At 42.0% G+C, this 26,265-nt stretch overlaps 1 protein-coding gene across 31 annotated transcripts in view; it reads right to left on the minus strand.

Moving 5' to 3' along the window:
* Positions 1 to 26,265, minus strand: part of MAGI1 (membrane associated guanylate kinase, WW and PDZ domain containing 1) — a 534,475-nt gene that overhangs the window by 269,043 nt on the left and 239,167 nt on the right. For all 31 annotated transcript variants that reach the window (XR_009153941.1, XR_009153943.1, XR_009153946.1 and 28 more), the window contains exon 2: positions 16,096 to 16,212. Coding sequence is in view for 24 of the 31 variants with exons in the window: in XM_058173838.1 (XP_058029821.1) it covers positions 16,096 to 16,212 (117 nt within the window). In the remaining 7 variants the exon portion in view is untranslated. The remainder of the gene's footprint in view (positions 1 to 16,095; positions 16,213 to 26,265) is intronic.

Consider the following 26,265-nt stretch of genomic DNA (forward strand, 5'->3'; position numbering starts at 1 on the left):
TGACTTTATAGCTCTAAGCTATAATTCTTCCTGGAAGAGAAGACTTTGATTATTGATACATCTGAAGCACCACTCTTGAAGCAGAGCGGTTTTTTGTTTTTTTTACAGGAGTAGATACTAAAGATATTTCATCTGTTATTTCACAATACAGGCATTCCTTGACTTATGACTCAGTGTCTATTCAAAATTACAATGATGCTAAACAAAGAGACTTACAACCTGTTTGTGCCTGAGGTTATGGTCATTGTAGCACCCCTATAATCAGCTTCTTACAAACTGAGAACTTGGCAACCTGATTTGCACTTACAACCAACTGCCAAATGTCCACATTCATGTGATTGCCGTTTGCTATCTTCCCTACCAGCTTTCCCAGAAAATCAATGGGGAAGCCAGCAGGGAAGATTGCAAGCTTCTGCAGCTGAGAGGACTTTTTTTTAAGGTCCATGCTGAAATCCAAACAGAATTTTCAGCTACGGAGAATGTCCAGGTCTCTCAAAACATCTCTCTCCATTCAGGAGTTAAAAATCTTTCTTGGATTTTAGCAGAAATACTGAAAACCAACGAGAATGGAGAGGCAGCATGGTAAGGTAAGGGTATTGTGCAGTCTGGATCCTTCGCCCCACACAAAGCTTCTAAAAGATACAGCAGTATCATGTAATCTGCAGCAATGTGTAAAATATTTAAGAATCTTGATCGCAGGAGTAGCCTGAAATCTGATATGTTTGATTCCACTCTGTCACAGAAGCCTAATTCTAAGAACATTTATCTGAAATGTAATCCCACTCAGACCAGTGGGATTTAAAAAAAAAATACTTAGGACTGCAGCCAAAATATCCAACTATGCAAACACAGTTTATCACTAGGCACAGCTATGCTGTAGCCCAGAATGGGAGATGTGAAGATGGAAATAGATGGATGTTAAAGTGTAGTATTTTTTTTCAAAGATGTCACAAAGCTAAAAAAAAAAAAAAAAGAGGGGGAGATTTAAAAAAATGAGGTTATTAGGACATAAGTCAACAGTATTTTAGAGCATGCTTGGCATAAAGAGAGACTGTCATAAGTGCTCTCACAAAATGGGTCTCAGGAGAGGGCTTAAACATTCACAAAATGGCTGCTGTGATGAGTATGTCCATTCAAAAGCCATGCAACGAAGAAGCAAACTAGTGTAGGATGTTAATTCCCAATCTTCAATTAACATACCCAGGAAGGCACCTATTAACCCTTTTAACTTTATCTTTTAATTTTTTGAAGCAGCCACTACATCTCCATGTCACACGATAACAGTGATCCAATATCTAAGGGGATTCCACAAAGAAGACGAGATCGAACTATTCTCCAAGCACCTGAGGGCAAGACAAAAAGCAAGGGTTCAAACTAATCTAGGATAGAACCAACCTAGAAGTAAGGAGAAATTTCCTGACAGTTGGAACAATTAATCAATGGAAGAACTTGCCTCCAGAAATTGTGGGTGTCTCAACACTTGGGGGTTTTAAGAAGAGATTGGACAGTTATTTGTCCAAAATGATATACTGTCTCCTGCTTGGGCAGGGGGTGGACTAGAAGATCTCCAAGGTTCCTTCCAATTCTTTATTCTGTTAAAGAAATTTGTCAGTGAGACCAGCTAAACAAACATGGAGAGACCCAACTGTGGTTTGTTTAACACAGCAGAAGTTAAGAATAAAAGACTTCTAAAATCCCTTCCAATTGTGTTATTCTGTTATTCCAGAATAGGGCTGTGAAACTCCCAGCCCGCTGGATGGGTCACATGCTGGCCACACCCATGCCTGGTTTAGTGAAGGGGAAAAATATCCCGATATGTCACATGACGCTGCCGTGACAACATGAGTTTGACACCTCTGTTCCAGAAGAAACATTTGAAGATTGGCTTTTAAACCCATGTGAGATCCAAGCACATACTTATAAATAGAAATGAAACTAGAAGTTGGAGCCTGACTTCACACTATGTCACCTTCCCACGAATTTATTTATTCTTCCAATAAAAATATACGGTAAAGCAAAGTGTGTGATGGTGCCAATGGTGGCATATTCATACCCATTTGTTTGTTTGTTTGTTTGTTTGCATTTATATCCCGCCCTTCTCCGAAGACTCAGGGCGGCTTACACTATGTTAGCAATAGTCTTCATTCTATTTGTATATTTATATACAAAGTCAACTTATTGCCCCCAACAATCTGGGTCCTCATTTTACCTACCTTATAAAGGATGGAAGGCTGAGTCAACCTTGGGCCTGGTGGGACTAGAACCTGCAGTAATTGCAGGCAGCTGCTGTTAATAACAGACTGCATTAGCAGTCTGAGCCACAGAGGCCCCATTGATGCTCTGAGTATCACACTGCTTATTCCTCAGCTATTGCGAGAAAGACAAAAGGAATGTTAGCAATAGAAACATGATTGACAAATACAGTGAGCTGTTTTCAACTATTAAAGTCTTAGTTCAGAGAAGTCCATTTTCCCAGACGGCTATCCAGTTCTTCTGAAAGGAGGATTCATAATATGCCTTAATTCTTTTAATTTTCCCTTAATGGTGTTGCATCATTAGAGTTTGGTAGAAGGAAGAAAAACTCCCATGGCCTTCTGCCACTTGAACCCATTGTTGCTCTGAGGAAGAGACTTCCATTTAATTCCAAAAATATTCCAGTGACTGGGCTTTAGACTTTGAATGGCCCAAGAACAATAAAAGTACGCTAATAAATCTGCTAAAGACTTCAACTTCTTCCTTGTTGGTTCCTAATTTCTATCAAATTGCCTTTTAGAACTATTTAAGCACCCCAGTGTAGACTCCATAAAGAGACAAAATAATTTTCTGAACCTCTTTGCTGTTTAGTCATGATGGGAGCAAACTGAAGAGTGCTGAGAATTAATAAAGAAACAAGGCCACTAAATCATTAACTCTCTTCCCACAATCTCTATTGAGAAACTTACTGGCAAAAAACAAAACAAAACTAAAAGATGTTGAGCTAAGCAACAGAGGGAATTCACTGACTCTTGTGTTTTCTTCTAGTCTATGGCCAGTTTCAAGCAGAAGCAACTTTTTTATCTATAGTGTTGGCAAAAAAAGAAAAAAAATGTAGAAGGAAATTAAAGAGTCCTTTTTCCTCTCCAAACCTGGAAAATTAAATTGATTAATTATCACCTAGTGTGAAAGATGCATTGCAGTACAGGTCACCATAAGAGTCCGGTACACAAAGTCCCCTGCCTGACTTCAAGAGATTATTTCTCAGAACGAGATAATGTGCTAGATGCTTTTTTTAAGAAGACATAATAACCTTCCTACTATCACAGCACATCTCATTTTAGGGATACAGTCAGTAGGTTCATTGCATCTTCTGCTCAAAACCTTCTCCACAGGAAGATCCCTCCAGAGAAACACAGTGGTCCCTTTCCTACTCCCACCATCCAGCATCTTCAATTAAATCTTTCCCAACTGGTCCCAGCTGCCAGCTCTACAATGCCCAAGATGCAGCAGCAGCAGCAGCCATCACCACTTCCCAATTTTTATCCAAAAGCAATGACCAATGCTGTATCCATGGTTACAGTCTTTTGCAGCAAATATGATTGCTATATTCTTATTGCAGGAGTTTCCAACAGATTACAGTTTCCCCCGACATTAAGGGATAGGGATGCACTCAATAACCAAAAATGACTTTCCCATCATTTTTTTTGTGGGAGACCTATCCCCAATTCTGCATATCAGAGGGCAGAAAATCATTAGTTTGCATGAATTATGCACTGGAAAATGAAGCAGACAATGGGGGGCAGAAACATGGTGACAATGTCCTCAACTTTGAAAAGAAAAATCTAGAACTCATGTACACATTCTAGATCAGATCAGTGGTTCTCAACTTGTGGTCCACGGATCCCTGGGGTGGGGGTGGGGGCTGAGATGTCGTCACAGGGGGTCTGCGAAGGCTTGAAGAAATGCTATGATTTAACATTTAACTTAGTTAAGTCTTTGAGTTAAGGCTTTGGGGTCCATGGCCATGGTCTGTGGCCACATCAGGTACAGTATTTAAAGTGGGTCTGGGGTGAAAATGTTGGGAACCACTGTTCTAGATCACCAGAATATCACACATAGAAATTCAGGTAACAATTTATAGAAATAAAAGCTTTTAAAGCTCTTCGTACTTTTACGCTGTTGCTAAGTTATTTCGCTCTTTCTCAGTCATCCAAACAGTATTCCAAAATGTAGATCAGACATGTTCTCACAAACACAATTATTGTCTACTTGCCTCAATCTCAAAATTTGTGAACCGTATAGTTAATCTATACCCTTGGTTTTATCATCTCATGCTGAGGGTCAAGTCCCCTGAACGAGTTTTCCAAATATTCCTTTCATGGTAGAGGATTAAATGTCAGACAGAAATGCCTCTAGATTTGATTTGATTTTTTAATTTTATTTTTTTGTCTCATGTCTAATTTTCAGCATCCATTTTTGTTCTTGGTTCTGGTAACCAAAGTGCTATTTTGAATGACCCCAGAGATATATTTCTGTATAATGGAATGATAGCTATGGAACAGCCTTTGGAAAGGAAGATATAATGGAACATAGTCCAAATTCCCAGGAGGAAGGGGCTGCATTCCAGAGTTCTGATAGTTTTGTGAAAGAAAAAGGATGGAGATGGCTTCTCCTTAATGGTTCCCAGAGTTTATGCTTTATGTGGGTGGTAGTATGCTTTAGTCTGGCAAGATTCTGTCTCTAGGTGAGGAACAACAAAGAAATCTCCTTGGAAGAAGCACAATGTGTCTTTCTTGGGGTTTGGAGCCGGACAGAATATCTCAGTAACCACAAATCTTCATGTTAGCTCTGATGTTACTATGAATGTATTCCTTTATCTCTTTATTTAGAACACTGCACAACATGTTGCTGATTTATGGGCTACTTTTCTTGAGCATGATTTTTGTGAAAAAAATTTTTTAAAAATGCTTTCATATAATTTATATCTGGCATATACTGTAAGGACTTCCTGTGTGCTGGCAAGTTACATAGTCTTCAACAGCTATGTAACTTCCAGAGAGGGCAGAGTGTAATTAAAATTATCTCTGAAAATATTAATGAATGATAAAGGTGCCATAAAAATGTTCCATTCCAATAAGCTGATTAGAAACCTAGGACAAATTGGGTGAAATAATTAACTTACTTGCCTAAGATGCAAAAGAATTGGTAGATAAACCTCTAGCATTCCTCCACAAAATGTTTTTTAAGAACTGGAATCGACAGAACAGGAAAGAGCCAAAAGTATAATAATAACCCCAGAGTATCTGGGAGAGAGAAGGCCTTTTCTTAGAAGATTCCGAAGGGAACTCTCTCCAGGCAGAATAAAAAAAGCATGAAATGTATGTTTCATTTCCACCTAATCTGTTTTTCACATTGACTCTCAGCCCACCTTGCATCCTTCCTATTTATTTTTCTTTTTATTCATATTGCACAGGGCCTCTGTGAAACTCACACAGGAGTGCAATAATGCTTACTTATTTACTGCTAGTTGTAGATTTCTCTGATTCAGTTTTGGTGCTGCTAAATTTTAGCTTATGGTTCATGTGCTTTGGGGGGGGCTTTTGGGGGGACTTCAGATTTTGTAGGGCATTTTTAAAAACTTCCTCTTTGAAAGGTAAAGAAGAGTAGAGTCGACTAAATCAAGATGGGGCTAAAACTAAGATTTTATATTGCTTTTGGTATTCATTTTTGCTTGCTATACAATTTCTGAATTGCCTGTATATCACAAAGGAAGCCCCCAGCCAGTGCACGAAAAGAAGCCTAGCCAGTATATGGAAGAAGAACTTGGCCAACACGCACTCGCTTGCCTGTAATTTTCACCTGGTGGCTTATGGGATGTTTCTGTGGTCCTATCCCAGACATGACTGGGATGAACCCAATGAATGGAAGGCAGGCAAAGACAATGATGAAAGGTAAGCTGGGCAAAGTGATCATGGTATCCTTCTGAGCCAGCTTGTTCTGACCTAGGCTTCCCTTTAATTCATACGACTTGTAAATGGACGTTGGTCTTACCTGAGACGTCCTTTCTCAGCAAGGAGGAAAACGGCAGTCAGGCATGGGTTAACTCTTGTGTCAAGCTTGTAGGACCGAGTCTTTAATCTGTTTCAAGCCCCGCCTTATCCTGTTGTCTCTCCAGTTTTTGGCGAGGAAGCTGCTCAGACTCTACGTGTCTTCCTGAAATGACAAACAATTAATGTACGCCCCCCCCCCCCATGGATAAACATCGGCCCCAGAAGGGTGGGGCTGACTGCCGTTTTCCTCCTTGCTGAGAAAGGACGTCTCAGGTAAGACCAACGTCCATTCTCCAGACAGGTGGGAAAACGGCAGTCAGGCATGGGACATACCAAAGCTAGGTGATTGTCCGGGAGGGTGAAGATAGGCCGATGAGTCATGGGTTGTCGTGTACACTTTGCAAAACTCGTCTACCGAAGGAGGCTTCTGCCGATGCATAGGTATCGAGTTTATAGTGTCTGATGAAAGGCGACGGTGATGACCAAGTTGCCGCCCTGCATACTTCCTCTAAGGGCGCCTGGGTCGCCCAAGCTGCCGAAGTGGAGGCACTCCTCGTGGAGTGTGCTGTGATGTTCTTTGGCCGAGGAAGAGATTGCAAATCGTATGTCATGGCTATGGTGGCCCGTATCCATCTGCCAATGGTAGGTCCTGAAACTTTGGAGCCTAACGAAGAAGGTTGGAAGGAAACAAGGAGAGCTTCCGTTTCTGAAATGGAGAAGTACGATGTAAGTATATCTTTAAGGCTCTTCGGACATCCAACGTATGCCATTCATGTTCCCTTTGATGTCTGGGTGCGGGACAGAAATTTGGGAGAATCAGTTCCTGAGAACGATGAAATAGTGAATTAACTTTTGGAACAAAGGTTGGGTCGAGACGCAGAACTACCCTATCGAGGTGAAAAATGCAAAGGTCTTTGCGTGTTGAGAGCGCTGCCAATTCTGAAATGCGGCGAGCTGAAGTTATGGCAATAAGGAAAGTCACCTTGAAAGTCAAGAGTCGTAAAGAAGCCTCTCGGAGTGGTTCAAATGGCGCTCTCATTAATGTATTAAGAACTTTATTAAGGTTCCAGGATGGGTACCTGTGAATAGTAGGAGGATGCAGGTTAGAGGCTCCCCTCAAAAACAATCTGATGACTGGATCCTTTGCCAGGGACTCTGATGAGTTGAAGGTAAGCACCGAGGAAAGAGCTGCGACTTGGCGTCGGAGGGTGTTAGGAGAGAGACCTGACGTCAGGCCCTCTTGTAGGAAACCAATGATGTGAGATAGGTCAGGATCCCTAGGTGAAATGGACCTCTTTGAGCACCATATCGAGAAAGCTTTCCAAGTGAATTGGTATATGCGCTTCGTGGATGGTCGTCGTGCCGCCTGAATTGTCGGTACTGCATCTGGGGGAATGTTGAGACCCGCTAAGATGTCCCGCTCAATCGCCAGACGGTGAGTTGTAACCACTGAGGTTCTGGATGGATGAGAACGCCCTGACTGAGAGCAATCTGATTGTCTGGTATGCGCCAAGGTGTTGTCACTGAAAGAGCTTTGAGGTCCGCAAACCAAGGTCTCCGAGGCCAATGAGGAGCCACTAGGATTAGTTCGGCCTTCTCTTCCAGGAGTTTTCTGATTACCTTGGGAATTAATGGAAGCGGAGGGAACGCATAAAGCAGTTCCGGTGGCCATGGTGATCTTAGCGCATCGACCGCTTCCGCTCCTGGGGACGGGAACCTGGCAAAGAATCTGGGTAGTTGATGATTTGAGGAGTTGCAAATAGATCCACCTTGGGAAGCCCAAATCGAAGGGAAATCTTTTGAAAGAGAGCTGGATCTAGTTTCCACTCCGCTTGATCTATTTGCTGGCGACTGAGGGCATCCGCCCGAACATTTGCTGTGCCTGAAATATGGGAAGCTCGAAGCGAGAGAAGGTTGAATTCGGCCCAGTGGCCGAGGGTCAGTGTCTCTGTCATGAGGGTTCTTGAATGTGTGCCTCCCCATCTGTTTATATGGGCTTTTGCTGTTGTGTTGTCTGTGAGCACAAGAATGTCCTGACCCTTCACTAAGTCGTGGAAGTGGAGAAGGGCCTTGTGGATTGCTCTTAGTTCTAGAAGGTTTATATTGAGTTTGCGTTCCTGTGCTGACCATAAGCCTTGAGCCATATTTGGACCCAGGTGGGCTCCCTATCCTGTGAGACTGGCATCTGTCGTAAGGACAATTCTGTTGGGTTCTCTGAATCGACTGCCCTTGGACAGAGCGTCTGATAGCCACCACTGGAGTGATGTCAGTGTCTTTGGTAGAAGGCAATTCTTGTTAGTGATGTGGACTGGCCTCTTCGTTGATACGGGAGCAAGGTCCATTGTAGTTCCCTGCTGTGTAAGCGAGACCAGGGTACAATTCCAAAAGTGGAAACCATCTTCCCAATAGTTGGGAAAGAGATTTCAAGGACTGGATCGGGAATAAATGATCTGTCTGACCAGATCCTTGAGACTATTCTGGCGATCCTGGGAGAGGAATACTAATGACTGTTTGGAATCTATGATAGCTCCCAGGTGTAAGATAATGTTGGAAGGTGAGAGGTGGCTTTTGGCCCAATTTATGGAAAAGCCATGTTCCTGTAGTATATGAATAGTGGTATTTAGGTCCCGATGAGCCAAGGGCTCAGATCGGGACATGATGATAATATCATCCAGGTAGAATTGGATACGGATGGGATGAGTGCGAATGTGACCAATTAAGGCTCCCATGACTTTGGAGAACACTCTAGGGGCTGAAGATAAACCAAACGGAAGGGCCCTATATTGAAAATGTTGGCCATTGTAACAGAAACGGAGGTATTTTCTATGTCCCGGGGCAATAAGAACATGAAGATAAGCTTCTGTTAGGTCTATTGAAGCCATGAAATCCTCTGGGTGAATGGCTTCTAAAATAGAATGTAAGGACTGCATCTTAAATTTTCGATAAGCAATGAATTTATTTAAGGATTTAAGGTCCAGAATTGCCTCCATCCCCGAGGGTTTAGCTACTACAAAAGTCTAGAGTAAAACCCTTGCCCTGATGAGACTGTGGAACCTGTTGAATAGCTTTGATATTGGAGAGATGAGTAATGGCCTCTTCCATGATAGCAGTTATGACTGTCGTGAGAAATGGGACAAGGAATAAAAACCTAGGGGAATAGAGGTGAATTCTAAAAGAGACCTTCCCTAATAGTCTGTAGAACCCAAGCATCCGAAATAGTAGATTCCCAGTGGGCGGAGAAAGGGACAGGCGTCCGCCAATGGGAGGGAAGAGTGAATTACTTAGATCTACGGGAGCCCTTCCCTACCCCCACGGAAGGGCTTTCTGGAAGAAATCTTGTAAGGTGTTCTGACCTGATTGTCCTGCTGAAAGGAGCCTCTGGGTTGAAAAGGTCTGTGTTGGCGTGGCTGGTAGAAGCTGGAATCGGAACCCCGAAAGGACTGATGACGAGAATAAGGAGTTGAGCGAACGTCAGAGCGCCTGGACAATGATGGAAGAATCTTCCGCTTATCTTTTGTTTCAATCAAGAGGGGTTCAAGTGACTCCCCAAACAATTTTTCTCCTGAAAAGGGTGATGAGGCTAGTCTCCATTTGTTTTGACATCTGCCTGCCAATTATGAAGCCAAAGGAGCCTGCGTGAAGTGATAGAAGACCCTATGGCCTTGGATGCGAAACGAGCGGCATTGAGTGTGGCATCTGCCGAGTATTCCAGAGCTGCAATGATCTTGTTAAGGTCCTGGTGGGATCTTGTATCTGCTGTGTTTGTCCTTGCTTGTAACTGCTTCAACCAAATGATGGTTGCTCTGTTGAAAAAGGATGCTGAAGCAGCCGCCTTCACTGACCAAGCTGCCGCCTGATGCCCTTTTATTAGAACCTTTTCAGCCCTTTTATCTTCAGGACGAAGATATTCCTCTGGGGGTCCCGTTATGTGGGAGGTGGCAGAAAGAGAGACTATAGGATTGTCTACTGCCGGTACCTGTAGGAGGTTGGACATTTCAGAAGTCATATTATATAAACGTTTGTCTAGGCTGTTTGGAAAAGGTCCAGAACCTGGGACTCCCCATTGTCGTTGAACCACATCTGTAAATAGTTTGGGGGACGGTACAGCGTCTGCTGTTATTGCTGGTTCAGAAAATAAAGTAGTAGAGGGATCATCCCCTTTTTCCCTACTAATTCTAGTTGTGGCCACTTCTCCCAATCGGGTGGTCATTTGGGCCTTATGTAATAGTGATTTAAAGACTTGAGGATTAAATAATCCAATGAAGGCTGGTTGTTCAAGATCTAAGCCTTCATCTTCTGAAAGGGCCTCATCCCTAGGGATCTCTCCCTCTGACAAATATTCTTGATCTGAATGGTCAGGAGATACCGTCTGCCCGTGTTCTGACATGATGTCTTCAGAACCTAGATGTTCCTGATGAGATCTGGCTGGAGTAGCTTGAGGCCTAGACTCCTGCTGATAACATTGCCTGAAGCTGGATCGAATTGCATCAGCAATGAGAATCCCAAACTCTGGAGGAAGCTGTAAGCCCCCCTGGCCCTGGATAGGATTGGAATGGGCGCTGTTTGAATGGGCTCCTGGCATCAGAATGTTGGCTTGGTCTTATATCAGTTTCTGGCATAGTCTGAAACAATGGGGCCCCATCTATAGGGACTGGAGTAGATCCTGTAGTTGGTTGATCTGGTGACCAATTAGGGGTAAAGAGGTAACAGATGCTGCCCTGTGGGGACTGTTCCTCCTCCCGTGAAGGAGTAGTACTCACAGTGGACTGAGGTCTGGAAGTGAGAGAGGCCTGGTGCTGGGCCTTGAGACTGCCTTTTCTAATGCCTTATGTCTCCTCCTTTCCTCCACCGAGGGTTTGGATTTGAGTTCAGATCCCTTACTTTTGGAAGATCTGCCTGTAGGGGCTGATGTTCCCTCCCCTGGGTCATCCTCAGGAACCCGGGAGGTGATATTTCTTTCTTTATTGGTCTTTTTGCTCATTTTTTAATAATCCTCAGGAATAAGCAGGCAAAAGCTTAGTAAGAATCGCTTCCCAATATGGCGACCGGCTAAAAGAACTTTAATTGCCTCCAAAATGGCGCACCGAGTCTTTTTGCGCCAAAATTAGCCGTTCGAGAGATCGCGCCAATATAAACTGCCCCTTGTGGCCTCAGAGGCAAAGCTCAAGTAAGAGGCCCCACTCTACTTCCCCCACGATTTCACCAGCCGGTGGTATACTTGCGTGAGGAGGGTTCTGTAGCGTCAGCCAAACTGTTCTCCGCAGCTGCAGCTGAGATCGGAAAGATAAGGGCTGTAATAGATCTCTCGGTGTGCCGTTTTAGCTGCTCAGCAAAGGCTGTGAAACGCAGCTTGCAGGAAAACTCCGCCCCCTTTGCAGAGTTGGGAAGCTAAGCAAACCTCTCTGAGCCCCGGGAGGTTGCTGAGGAATGAATCTGCCAGCCGGCAAGATTGCTGCTCTCCTTTTGCCGCTTGATGATTGAAATCTGAATCCTTTGTAAATCTTGAAATAACGCTGAAAACTTGATTAAATAAACGCACAGAAGAAAAATAAAACTAGAGCTAACTTAGGAGCTCAGGAAGACACGTTGGTCCAGCTTGGGACCGAGTAAAAAACTGGAGAGACAACAGGATAAGGCGGGGCTTGAAACAGATTAAAGACTCGGTCCTACAAGCTTGACACAAGAGTTAACCCATGCCTGACTGCCGTTTTCCCACCTGTCTGGAGAATTACTTTCATTTACAGTCCGCAAGGCTTGATAAACAGTCTTTCAGAGGAAGGTTATCAACACCCACCTATCTCATATGGAACGCTGCCAAAGAACTAATTTCCAGACGCAGGGCAAGGCCAAACTTGGCACAGAGTCACAAACTTTCAAATCTTGAATTGGCCAGATGAACTAATTGCTTCCTGCAAAAGTTCGCTCTTCTTTTATGTCTTATGGGAGGGGCCAATCATCTCCAAGCCTTACTCCCAAGTTGACCCTGTTTTCTTAATTGTTTTTGTCATCTGGCAGCACAGATTCACACTGTTCTTCTGTCTTGCTGATGTTAGACTCTGGAGACTCCGGAGGCAGCAAAGAACTAACAGATGGCCTTGGCCCCCTCTCTGCTTCAGATTCAGAGCCATCGTCCAAACCTTCCCCAGACTCCAGGACTATCCCACATTCATCCCCAACTTCCTCACTGTCTGAATCTGCTGCCAGCTCTGCTGGCCGCTGGTGGGCACAACACAGCTCTAGGAATTGCAGGTGGAAAGCATAGGGTTGTGCTGGTTCTTCTTCTTCCTCTGTGGCTGATTCCAGTTAGTGATGAAGTGGGGTGAAGAGGTCCAGCCAGAACCCTCCTTTTCAGGTGTTGTAGGAGACTTTCTCCCCTCCTATTTAACATCTACATGAAGATGCTAGACGAGTTCATCTGATGGCTTGGAGTGAGATATGATCAGCATGCAGATAATATTCAACTTGTATATCTGCAAAGGAGAATATCTGTAGCTCAGGGTTGGTGTTGACTAGCACTGATGATGTTACCTAGTTTGGGTAATGAAACATCTGCAAGAAAACAGCCAAGCTCGGAGAGCACTAAGGACTCCTCAACTTTCTATCTCCATCCTAGACTGCCAGAGTTATACTGGGGAGATTCTATCTCAGTGCTTGGAGTATATGGGTGTCTGAATGGGGCACAATAGGCTTTGATTCAACCCAAGCAAAACCAAATGGTTCTGGAGACCTTGCATCTTTCATTCTGAATGGGGTACTTCCACTTCAAATAGCTCAGGTACACAATCGTGAATCCTCTTGGATTCATAGCTCCTGTTCTAGAAATTTGCAGTGTGTTATGTATAGTTGTACCTGTTCCTAATCAAGGGTTCCTGCTCATGGTCATTCATGCCCTTATTGGAAGCTTCAACTGGTAGAAAACGTGGTGCGGCAGGCAGTTAATGGCACCGGTATTTGACAATCTGACACTTATAGCAGTTTCTGAGAATCACCTTGGGACATAGAGCAAAGAGATGGAGCCTAGGGAGCGATCACATAAGAGATAGGGTAGCCTGCAGCTGCATAGTGGAAGCAGCTAAAGGCTCAGAAGGACCCTGCCTAGATTCTTGGGCTGTCAAGGTGACAGTGGGAAAACTGTATTGCCAGATCTGCAAGAAAATCTCATACTTGGTGTGTGACAGAGACAGCCTCCTAGCTATGTTGATAGTTGTTTGATAGCGCTTGGTTGCTACGTATTTTATGTTTTATACCATGTATTTTATCTTTTTTACTATAGACTACCTAGAGCCCCTATGTGAGATGGATGGCAATATAAATCAAATTAGTAATTTAAATACCGTATATACTCGAGTATAAGCCGAGTTTTTCAGCACGTTTTTTGTGCTGAAAAATGTCCCCTCGGCTTATACTCGAGTATATACGGCTTATACTCGAGTTTTTTTTTTTTTCGTTTTTTTCACATTATACCGGCCGGCGCGAACTTGGCGGGCTTTTGCTTTAGCGCGGGGAAGCCCTGCCGGTGCAGTGAGAGGGCGGGGCGGGGGAGCCGCCAGCCTTCTCGGCCGAGGGAGGGAGGGTTTCGCCGACCGGTAGGTGCCTCATTTCCCACCCTCGGCTTATACTCGAGTCCCCAGTTTACCCCAGTTTTTGGGGTAAAATTGGGGACCTCGGCTTATACTCGGATCGGCTTATATTCGAGTATATACGGTAAGTAAACCAGTAGTATAAAAACTCACTGAGACTTAAAAAACCTAAGATGAACATACTTTTCTCCATCCATGACCCAATGAAGGTCTCCCACTAGCGCAACCAATGCTGCCTACTTTTCATGTCTGGCCTTGAACCCTGAAGGTAATCTATTTTCTTTAGATGCTGGGTAGTTGATGCCACACTGTTTCAATAAATCTTCCCTAAAAGGTTGTAGACTGGGCAATAGTTGTCTAGTATGTCCCAGTCAAGAAAGAGCCTATTAAGTTGTCGCCACACCAGATCAGTGCTTACATCTCTTCCCACAACCAAGGTATTAACTATCTCCCAGGGAATTACCTCCCCATCTCACCATCAGCAAGCCAACTGCTTATATAATATACAGAATATCTGTGGCTGTCCAACTCTGACATTAGCTCTTTGTTCCAAGCAAGTTCTTCCTATTTCAGAAAAAAAAAATAGAGAGAGTAATTACAGGTCTTCTAGATAAATTGCCATTGCACCAGTGGTGCCTGCACCCAGAGAGATTCCTCTGGTAGAATCCTTTTATTAAACTGATATGTTTTTTAATGTGGCTGCTCAACGTGCAACTGCATTATTCGATTCAAATCCACAGATTTCTAACAAACTCACCCAGGATGCTGAGGCAAGAAGCTGCTCTACATATTCTGGGCCATTAATCATCAATTCCATAAGACCTCTGGTCGCAGCAATAACAATCAGCAGGCAGCCAAGGTCCAGCTCAGTGCAAGCGACCTTGTGAGCCTTTGACATGTTTACTCCATAATCAGCAGGGAATTCCATTTTAAAAATGCTCGACCTCATAATCCACTAGCAATAGAAGAGACTGGCCCAGAGCACTGGATTTTCTGGTCACATGTATCAAAGAATTAAAACAAAAATAGTATGCAGCAGCCAGATTAATCTTCAACCTCGAAGAAAAATCCCTCGCTTCCTTCTCTTTTTCCATCTCCCACCAACTCCCAGCTGCAGACAATCATACGGATACTGTAGTAGCTTTAGTCTAATACAAGCCTAAGCATGTTTATCACGGCCGAACCTTGTAAAGAAAAGAAAGACAGGAAAGGCAGGATAATATTTGACAAGTAGCTCAGGCAAGGTAGCATTAAATGTCTATTACTTCTCCTCCCTAGAAGTGAGCTACAAATGCATGCATTCATATTCATGGGAAACACTGAAATCTTTCTGGTTCAGCATCATTAACTCCTTTTCCTGTTTTGGGGAGGGGTGGGAATAAAATAGCATGGGGGGGGGGCTTTTCTCCATCCCCATCCAACATGCAAACACAAATCTATTTCTATAATCGTGGCCCTGGGTGAGATTTAAAAGCAACCAAAGTAGTTTAGCTCCTAGCCATGCCCAATAAATCACAGAAAAGAATCAGATCAGAAGCGTTTCAAAATGTAACCTAGGCAACGCAGGGAAAAAAATGAACCAACAGAAAACTTAGCCTCTTTTGCTTTATTCTGAAATTGGAAAGGAAAAGAAATGTTCTCAAGGAAGTCAGCAAGAGATATACATATACAAAGGATTTAAAACAGCAGACATTTCCTTGCATATACAATAGGCCCTTCCCAACCTACTGCCTACCAGATGTATTAGAACTGAAGTTCTAATACACACACACACACATACATACACACGCACACCATACATACATACACACGTGCACCACACTATTCCCTTTCAGGATAAGCAACGTTATGCAAAGGATAAAATCGGAATCAGAAATAGTAAGTCAATTAAATTAGGGCACGAGAGAAGAAAATGAAAGGAAAATATAGGTAGTTTTCTCGATGAGAAAATTAAAGGGTCCCCAACTTACAACTGCAATTAAGCCCCACAAATATGATTTTAAGTACTGATGGATGTAAAAGTGGGTTATCACATGATCGGACCTGATTTTATTACCTTTTCTACAGTGGTTGTTAAGCAATCTCATTGTTTGCTGTGGGGTTTTTTCCCCCTGGAAACCGAAGTAAATACAGGTTTCTCAAAAAAATAAAAATAAAAATGGTGTAAATCCCAGTCAAAAATGGGCCGGTTGCTGAGTGCCAAAAATAGGATAACTGCAACCATTCAGAGTCTAAGTCACCATGAGATCAGCGATTATATCTGGAACATTCTGTATGCCATCCATACTGTCTTGCTTCTTGGTGTAACAAATCTACTGGGAAAGCAACCTCAACATTTTCTCACCAACATGGGAATAATCATCTTACAAAAAAATATATGAAAAAAAAATGAAAACCACAGCAGTGCCATTATCTGAGATTAAAAGGATACCCCTAAACAGAACTTACATTTTGTTATGCCAAATATAATAGAGATGTTAATTACTTACAAGGCACAGCATGGCGATAAAGGTTATCTCTAATAGTTTGCTGAAGCTCATGATCTGGAGATCCTTTCTGAAATCTCTGGTTGAGAAAATGTCTCAGGTCTTTGTTCAGCCGACTTCCTGAAAAGAATGAAAGAATGAATGAATGAATAAATGAATGAATGAATGAATGGAAAATAAAAGGGAGGGAGGGAGGGAAGGAAGGAAGGAAGGAAAGAAAGAAGGAAGGAAGGGAGAGAGAGAGAGAGAGAGAGAGAGAGAGAAAGAAAGAAAGAAAGAAAGAAAGAAAGAAAGAAAGAAAGAAAGAAAGAAAGAAAGAAAGAAAGAAAGAAAGAAAGAAAGAAAGATTAATGTCTTCTTCTCTGGTGAATATTAGATTTGTAATTTCAATTATTATATGTCCCTTTCTTCTATAGATGGCTGATTATCAGAAATGAATTTGTTGCAGAGATACAATGCCAGTGGCTCTGTAACCCATCGTTCTTTTTTTATTATCCCCTTCACATCACAGTTCTTTTTCATTAACACAAAAAGGACATGATAATCTCTTAATTTGGAGTAAAGTCTGGGGCTGAATAGAGCTGAACATTTATTGCCCGGATGCCCTTTCTGATGCCTACATGGAGTTCACAACAGATATTTTCTCTTTGCGTCTTGAGAGAGAAACATCTGTCACTGCCTAGAATTGAACCCTCAACCTTTGGGATGAGCAGTGAGCATCTTCACCGCTAGGCCACAACTGTAGATAAAATGAAAATATTAAAAAGAGCATTTTCTTTCATGTCTCTACTCACCAAGCTCAACAAAAAGTTATGAGACCCAACTATCTGTGATAATGTTTTAGATGTAAATTATAAGGATATAGGAATGAAAAGTTGCTTAAGCATAGGTGCTACAGTAACAAGATATTCACAACAACAGGATCTAGGTCAGGGGTCTCCAACCTTGGCAACTTGAAGACTTGTGGACTTCAACTCCCAGAATCCCTCAGCCAGCAAAGCTGAAGTTGAAGTCCACAAGTCTTCAAGTTGCCAAGGTTGGAGACCCCTGATCTAGGTACAATGCTACCTCTATTTACATATTCTAGAGAAGAATCTACTGTTCCTGTATTATACCCATTAATCCATGCAGATTTCAACCCAAATGATGGATTTCTTACATGCAAATATAACTAAATATCAGTGGGAACAACTGTGAATCTACAATTTAAAATCTTAATTTATAAACCAACATTAAGCCCATGTAGCATAATAGGACGTCTGGTTTAAATGAACCAGTTAAAGCCAAATACATAAACTGAGGTACAAACGTAATCATTCAATGACAACATGAGAGAGAAAGAGAGAGAGAGAGGGGGGGGGAGGGGGAGGGAGGGAGATCCCAGCTCAATTCCCACTATTAGACCCTTAGATTCCTATTCATTTTTGGCTTATATCCAAACTGGAATAAGTAAACTGGAATGCCAGCTTTTACTGTCAGCTCTTTCTGGCCTCCCTCAGTCTAATAAAAACACATATGAATGTATAGTTAAAAAGAATGCAGTCCCCACTTTAAATCTTCAGGTTTCTACAATAGAAATGAATCTTACATCCAGTCACCAAGAAAGATACAAGGGATTAGGTCAAATTTATTATAGGGTAATGAAATGTTTATTTGGGTAAATAAAGTATTATGGTAGAATATTTTGCAGCATCAGCACATAAGATCGACGTAGAATATAAATCATATATCTTCCTCTGTGTTCATAATCGTATACATCAGTAAATGAAGTCCTCAGTTATCTGGTCACAGGGCAGTAGGGATTTAACATCCGGTAGTTAAAAATGAATTTGAAACACTTAATTAAAAATAATAAGTGAGAAACCTTTAAATCTTTTTATAGAAGCAGTTCTCTATTTAAGAATGATCACTGCTCTGAGATATGGTAGATAGACAGACAGACAGAGATGGGCAGAGGGAGGGAGACGGAGGGAGGGAGACGGAGGGAGAGATGGGGGGAGGGAGAGATCCCAACTCAATTTGCACTATTAAACACTTCCAAGCAAAGGAACAACCTTTTGTTTATTTGTTTGTCTGTTTAAAGGTGGGAACCACTAAGAAACGTTTATCTTTGCTATACAGTCATCTATTCCTCATAGTCCCTGAAGGCCAAGCAAATTCATTCTCCAGACATGCAAAATGATTAAGCAGGAACAAAATTGTTCCAGTAGGGCAAAGTCCCACAGGTCTGAATACACCAGCTCAAATTCCACCATCATCATGTTTCAATTTGACTGTATATCATTCAATCATTTTCATGAAATAAAAAGCTCTACTGCCTTTGCATTACATGAAAGAGTGATATCCTTTACAAATAGCCACAGTTGCCTGGAAACAAGATAGATAAATAGATCAGATGATAAACATTGTACATACATTTATGTGTCTGTCTGTCTGTGTGTGTGTGTGTGTGTCCCCTGCTATCTGCTGCCCATTCGTCCTGCCAAGTTTACATGAGAAGTGGTTTCAATATCTGTGTTACTATCAACAAAAATGCAATAGCAATAGCACTTAGACTTATACACTGCTTTCACAGTGCTTTACAGCCCTGTCTAAGTGGTTTACAGAATCAGCAGATTTCCTCCAACGATCTGGATCCTCCTTTTACTGACCTTGGAAGGATGAGTCAACCTTGAGCTGGTGAGAGTCGAACTGCTGTCTTGCCAGCAGATTAGCCTGCAATACTGCATTCTAACCACTGCACCACCATGGCTCTTCACAAGAAGCCAAAGCTAAGATGATGATATTGAACTAAGTGGATCTGCCAAATTTCCTAAAACATGAACACATCTTCTAATGTATAGAGAGACAAAGAGAAATGTAAAGCTCTTATACTGTCCAAGGTCAAACCCTTTAAGGACCAACTAAACCTCTAACAAGCTGATAAGGTTTAGGAAAAAAACACATTTCAGAATTGCAGATGTCAAGAAAGAAGTTTCTGCTGTGTTGTTCTCAAATTATGAAATACAATTCTTCCAAAAAATGACTGGTCCTGACTATTTTGTGCTTTCAATGAAGGGTGCGAACATATTTCTTTTAAATTTATTGTTAAATTTATATGCCGCCCATTTCACCATCCAAAAAATAAAATGTATTTTTAAACCGATTGTCATTATTTTATTCCCATGTCTCTTGTTTTAATATTTTAAAATTTTAAGATATCGCTATGTTGAATTTTTTTAAAGCAAACCCAAATATAATACAGTAGATATTATTTTTTTTTGGCAGCAACAATACCATTTTAAAACTCTTTGTTTCTGAAGACAAGGAATGTAGAAATCAATATTGTTTTGGTCTTATAAAATAAAAAATAGTCAAGTGGTTATTATATAGGTTTGAATATTGGTAGTAATCACTGCAACTGTACCAAATAACAGAATAATAGAGTTGGAAGGTATCATGGAAGTTCAACCTCCTCCTCAGGCAGGAAACCCTATACTATTCCAAACAAATGGCTATCCAATCTCTTCTTAAAAACTTCCAGTGTTGGAGCATTCACAACTTCTGGAGGCAAATTGTTCCACTGATTAATTGTTCTAACTGTTAGGAAATTTCTTTTTAATTCTAGCTTGCTTCTCTCCTTGATTAGTTTCCATCCATTGCTTCTTGTCTTGCCTTCAGGTGCTTTGGAAAATAAGTTGACCCTCTCTTCTTTGTGGCAGCTCCTTAGGTATTGGAACCCTGCTATCATGTCACCCCTAGTCCTTCTTTTCATTAAAGTAGACCAGGGGTTGGGAAGCCATGGCTCCGGAGCCACAAGCAGCTCTCTGGGCCCTCTGCTGCGGCTCCCTATCCCATCACTGGTTTGCCCTGCCCCTCTTATTTCTTTTTTGGACTCCAGCCCAAAGTGGCAGGAATTGAAGGCTGCTTTATGCGCAAATGTGGCGTGAAGGCAGATACAGGGCAGCTTCGCTCCTGTACTCTCTTCCCCCCACCTCCTCTCGTATCCCCCTGGCTGGCTGTGGCTGAGCCAGGAATGTGCGCATGCGCACTCCCCACCCCACGTGCGCCTTTCCCGGCTCAGCCACAGCTGGCTTGTGAGAGCTGCGGGCGGCCTTCCTGAGCTCCGTTTTCACTGGCACAGGGTTGCAGGAGGCCGTAGCAGGTGAAAACAGAGCTTGGGAGCCCATTTTCACTGGCAGAGCACTCAAGTCATCACACACGCCCTCGACAGAAGTGACGTTGAGCTGGCCACACCCTGGCCACACCCACCCACCCATCCCAGCCCCCCCGAAGTCCAACACAACCTTGATGCAACCTTCAATGAAATTGAGTTTGACACCCCTGACCTAGAGGCAAAGTCATAATATTTTCCTTTTCTTGTATAATAATCAAGATCATGAACTATAAGCAAGGTAGAAAATTATAATCAGAGCAAGCCAAGATTAGCATTCACCAATCTGTGACTTACGTTAGAACTCTTACAATGGGTATGCTCACTACATTATTAAGTTTCCTGGATAAAGTAACAGTTCTCAAAGCTTTGTGGGAAAGTGAATTACATGGCTTCCAAGAGCTGGCACTGAAAAGTAAAAACTGTATTTTACCAATGCTTTCATTATGAAAAGCAGCAGCTGCCTTTTGAGTTTCTTACAGCATTTCTCAAACTATTAATCAATAGTCATATTGACACTGGTACAAATTCCCAGTGTGTCTGTCCTTTACCAGAAAGTCCCAGAATGGAATCTTTGAAACGTTGACATTATTTTGTAGCTGACATACGAAGACAATGTTTAGAGAGCAGGCAGATCAAATACTTCTGATAATGATAATTCCTCCTATTAAAGCAAATCTGCAGAGCTGAAAAAGCTCTAAACACCTACTTTATTGAATTCATTAAAAAAAAGCTATTTTTGTAACTGCTGACACTACATATTTGAAGTGTTGCCTAGTGCTTAGCAGAATATTTACATTCAGCGCACATGGGAAATCCAAGTTCAAATGTCTCTTCAACAATTATTCTGTTTTAATTAACAGGGAAAGCCATTCTCCCTCAGTCTTGTTATAAAGGATCCCTTTAAGAGGATGACTTTTTTTTCCCCTTTTTTGGATCTTCATAAATGCAGGAACAGAAAAAGTCTTCCAGGACACAGGTCATTCAGTCTTTTTTTAATTCAACAAGCATCCTCACATGAAAACACTGATGAGTAGCACACAAGATTAACTGCATATAGACTGCATTATGAAATGAACAAATGTGTTTCTCAGACCTTTTTTACCCAGCCTTTCAATCTACTGACAATGAAAAGAATGCAGTGACTTCCTTCAGATACAACAAATGATTGTCTGACTGATTGATTGACTGATTGACTGATTACATGTCATGAAACCAGTGTCAACTCTTAGTAACTACCAGGGGTGAAATCTACTTACCTTCCCTACCGGTTCAGAAGTGCATGCGCTGTCCGCACGCTTGGACCCTCTGTGCCTGCGCAAACCCTTCTGCACATTCGCAGAGGGTAAAAAAACAGATTACTTCCTTAACGACGACCAGGTGGGTGGCCGGAGCCTCGCGCTGCTGCCGCTACCACTTCTCCAAACCACCCTCCACTATTGCTATCAGTTCGGCTGAACCTGTCCAAAACGGTAGCATTTCACCCCTGGTAACTACACAGATCAGGGTTGCCCAAAATGACCCCCAAGACTTCATGGGACTATTCATTGTTGTTGTTCATAATACTATTATTATGGAAGACAAAACCTCTGGTCCCGGTGACCAACTCAGATTGGATCCTGCATAGTACTATTAGTTATTAAATTATTTTGATGTAATAAATGTCTTGGGGATTGATGAACAATGTGAAGTTTCAAGTCATTTTTTGACAACTATTGATCACACAGGTAATTTTTCTCGATTATGATCTGTCTCCGAACTGGTCCGTCAGGTTTTCCAATGGTGCGTCTATTGCCATTGTAACCGAGTCCATCTACCTTGCTACGGGTCATCCCTTTCTCTTTCTCTTTTTCTTCTGCCTCTCCCAGATTAGCACCTTCTCCAAAGACTTTGCATAATGTGGATAAAAGAGGATAATTTGAGCCTGATAATTTCTGCCTCAAATGAAAACTCTGGGTTGATTTCTTTAATGAACCATCAGTTTGTTTCCTTGGCCAACTATGATATTCTCAGGAGTCTTCACCAAAAGCAAAGTTTGAAAGTGTTAATACTCTTTCTATCTTGCTTTTCCAAGGTCCAACTTTCACTTCCATAGAGTGTCACAGGGAATCCCATGGTTTGTACTATTCTGATCTTTGTAGGTATAGACATAGTACCATGGATGGGGAGCAACAGGTTGAAACTAAACCCTTGCAAGATCTAGTGGCTCTGTGTTTGGTGTTCATTGGCTCAGGGAGAATTGCCACCTTTGGTCTTGGATGGGGTTGCACTACCTCAAACAAACCCTGTGCATAATCCAGGTTCTCCTGGATTCATGACTCCTGCTCGAAGAGGAGGTGGCAGTCATGGCCAAGAGGGCCTTTGTGCAACTGCTTCTGTGTCAATTATGCCCTTTCCTGGACCAACAATCTCTACTCAGTCACTCATGCCCTAGTCACTTCCCGTCTTTACTATTGCAACACGCTCTACATGGGGCTGCCCTTGAAGAGCATCTGGAAGCTCCAGTTGGTGCAAAATGCACAGCCCGTATGGTTTTGTGCAGACCCTTGCGTGCACATGTATTACCTCTCCTGCGGGAGCTGCCTTGGCTGCCGATTTGCTTCCAGGTACAATTCAAGGTGCTAGTTGTCACCTTTAAAGTCCTTCATGGCTTGGGACAGGTTATCTGAGGGAACATCTCTTGCTGGTCACATCTACCTGACTCAACAGAGCAGGAAGGCAGGGAATGCTGTGGGTCCCATCCCCTAGGGAGATACACCTGGTTGGACCTAGAAGAAGGACCTTCTCCATGGTGGCTCCCTCTCGCTGGAACATCATTCCTCCAGAGATTAGAATGGCCCCCACTCTAATACTCTTCCGGAAGGCGCTGAAGACCTAGTTCTGCCAGCGGGCCTGGGGAACCCAGAGTGGGATGGAGCCCATTAAATGGCTCATGTGATCTGCTGTCACCAGGGTGGGGGTGGGTGGGAGGAGGGAGTGATTTTGGTATATTAATTTATTTGATTCTTATTAGTTTTATTGTTTTAAATGAGGTTTTATATTCTGTAAGCTGCCTTGAGTTGCCATGGGCGAATAGGCGACAATATAAATTCAATAAATAAATAAATAAATGTGAATATCTTTTCCAACATCTATGGAGATTCTCAGTCATCCAGGTCACGGTTGTCCCAAAGGTGCTTTTTCAAAGGAAACTGGACTTTCTTTGTTTTTCCTTCCAAGGAAAAACAAAGAAAGTCCAGTTGCCTTTGAAAAAGCAGTTTTGGGACATCTTTTCCAAGGCCTTCATGGCTGCTCTGCCAAAGACTCCTTGGCTGCTTGTTCCTTTACTGTTGATGGTTGAATCTAAATGGCAGAAGTTACCCTCACTTTGATACCTTCATTGCCAATGTTAAGACTAGTTGGCCTACCTATTGTTCTTAGTTTGCTCTTTTTTACATTTAATTTTAGTCCTTTTTTTACTGTGCTCCTTAATATATTAGTAGAGCTTGCAATTTTTTTGCATTTTTAGCTATCGGGATAGCATCATCACTACAGCACAGGCTATTGATGTTTCCTCCACTAATTTTAAAACCATGCCAATCTTTTTACAATCTGGTTTCACTTAATACAAAACAAGAATACTACTGCTTAAACGTTTCTAATGACTTCTGATACTTTTCCAAATATTATTTCAGACCGCCGAGGGGATAGAGTAATAATATCCCATGAGCCCCTGGGAACCAACCATCCAGGTTGTAGTAAAGTTCTTTCTTCAAGTTGTACTGATTTATATAACATTCACACCATTATAGTATTCTAATCCAAGACATATATACACCCTCTCACACATCTGCCTTTATGTATATTTCAGTATTATTTCAGATAGAGCAAATTGCTTTCTCTAGAAAAGTTGGTTAAACATAAATCTGGTATACATTTCTAGCAAAGTGAATAGCTTCAGGTTAGCACACAAAAATATGAGGGATGCTTGGTGCTCTCTGAGCTTAGTTATTTTCTTGCAAATGTTTCATTACCCAAAGTAGGTAAAATCACCAATGCGAGTTTGGGTAATGCAGCATCTGCAAGAAAACATCCACGTCCAGACAGCATCCTTCACTTCAACCCTGAGCTACAAATATTCTCTTCTATTGGTACATAAAAATAATATAGGCAGTACAGCACATACCATCAAAGTATCTAAACTGTTGGGTCCAAATACAATCTATAGTTATTTCGCTATCTAAACTATTGTTTCTGGCATATATGCAATCCCAGGAGCTGTTACTGACATGACATGTTGTGCTGTATTACTTTGTATTGATTCCTTCCAGTCGTCTTGCAGAAGCCCAAAACTGGTAAGTTATGGAGCTGTTAAAATGGTGCAATCATTAGCACTCTCACTGGCCAAATGCCAAAATAATGAAAGGGAATTTCATCCCACAGTTTCTTTCTTCTGCATTAAGTTCTTCCTTCTGCATTGCAGATTAACTGTTCAGGGACATGTTTCCCACCAGTAGGCATAGGCTAATGTAATTAATTAACATTGGTCAAGGCAGTTTGTTACAATATTGTTAAGGATGAGTTATTATTTGAGAGTATTTCACTTCCTGAGTTCCATTCACCGCCATTAAAATCAAAAATAGATATTTTCAGATATATCACTGAGCATTATTCCATCATCGTGTTTGGGCTTATTAGACATATATCTTTTAGGATTGTTCAGATTTAGACCATGACTAGAAGCACTGAAGTGTTTCTCAGGCAAAAGGATCTGCTAGTGATATCATTGTTGCCTGGGGGATGCCTGGGGGCTCCTTTCATGTCCCTTTAAAGTTGCCCACCAAAGTGGTACCCATTTATTTACTAATGGTTGCCTGCTTTCAAACTGCTGGGTTGGCAAGAGCTGGACTGTGTGATGGGAGTTCATGCCACCCTGTAGTAGCAACTGGGTCTCAAAAGGGAGCTTAGTCCAGCGTCCAAACCTCGTGAGGCACCACACTTCCTCAGACCCATGACTGAAGCCGATTTAGAAACCTATTCCCCCACCTCTGAAGAGAACTGATTCTGCCTTTATTTACTGTGAGAGATAGTGCCTAAAGAGATTTGATCGACAACAGTGAATTGGCAACATCCCAAGAAGGATGGAGCACATTCTAGAAAATGGAACCAGACAAGAGGCCGCTCAGCGTGGAGATAGATAGGAGACTGAGGAAGAAAGTAAAGACACCCACTCTCTAGAATCTCCCAGGGTATATCTATTAGGGTAAGAGTAATAAGGGTTTAGTTTGGCGAGATCATGTCCACTGTGTATAAGCAAATAAAGAACTGAATTCTGGCTGATCTGTTCTGCTTGGACTTAGCTTGACATTTATTTGGAATGAGTTTCATGGAGTTGGCTAGGGTTACCTGCCAATTAAATGTGCAGCAGCCAATAACTTAGGCTATTAGCACTTACTCCTGTACCTCACATTTACAGAGGAGAGGAAATGCAATGACGAAGGGAGCTGATGTCTATTTAATAGTCTTTGGAAACTAACAGTAAAAATACTTAGAGCTGAACTTAGCAATCAGCAGCAATATATCTATGAAGCAATCTTTCAGTATCCCTCCAGACTTCCTACCCCTCCCCGATTGGGCCGTACACAGACCTTACACAGACCTCGAATGAAGAGTTGGGTGCTTCCATTTATTGTACTTCAAAATAAGCAACAATAGTAAAGAACATGGCTAGAAGAGACAAAACTACTTGACCAATCCCCCTCTCCCCAAGTTTTGTAATGGAGCAAAGATATTACGATCAACCTTTTCATGAATAGGCAAATTCATCTGTAACAACCATTTTGTGGGACTGCCCAAAGCATGCTACGAAAATATCAAATAAATCCAATAGGTCAAAAAATAGTTTATTTATTTATTAGTTTTGAATATTCATGTGATACTGTCCAGTCACATTGTAAAGAAATGAAATGAAATGAAATATAGGTAGCTCTCAACATTCGATTGCAATTGGGACCAGAATTTATGTTTCTAAGCAACATGGT

This window comes from Ahaetulla prasina, chromosome 2 (genome assembly GCF_028640845.1).
Source record: "Ahaetulla prasina isolate Xishuangbanna chromosome 2, ASM2864084v1, whole genome shotgun sequence".
Taxonomy (NCBI): domain Eukaryota; kingdom Metazoa; phylum Chordata; class Lepidosauria; order Squamata; family Colubridae; genus Ahaetulla; species Ahaetulla prasina.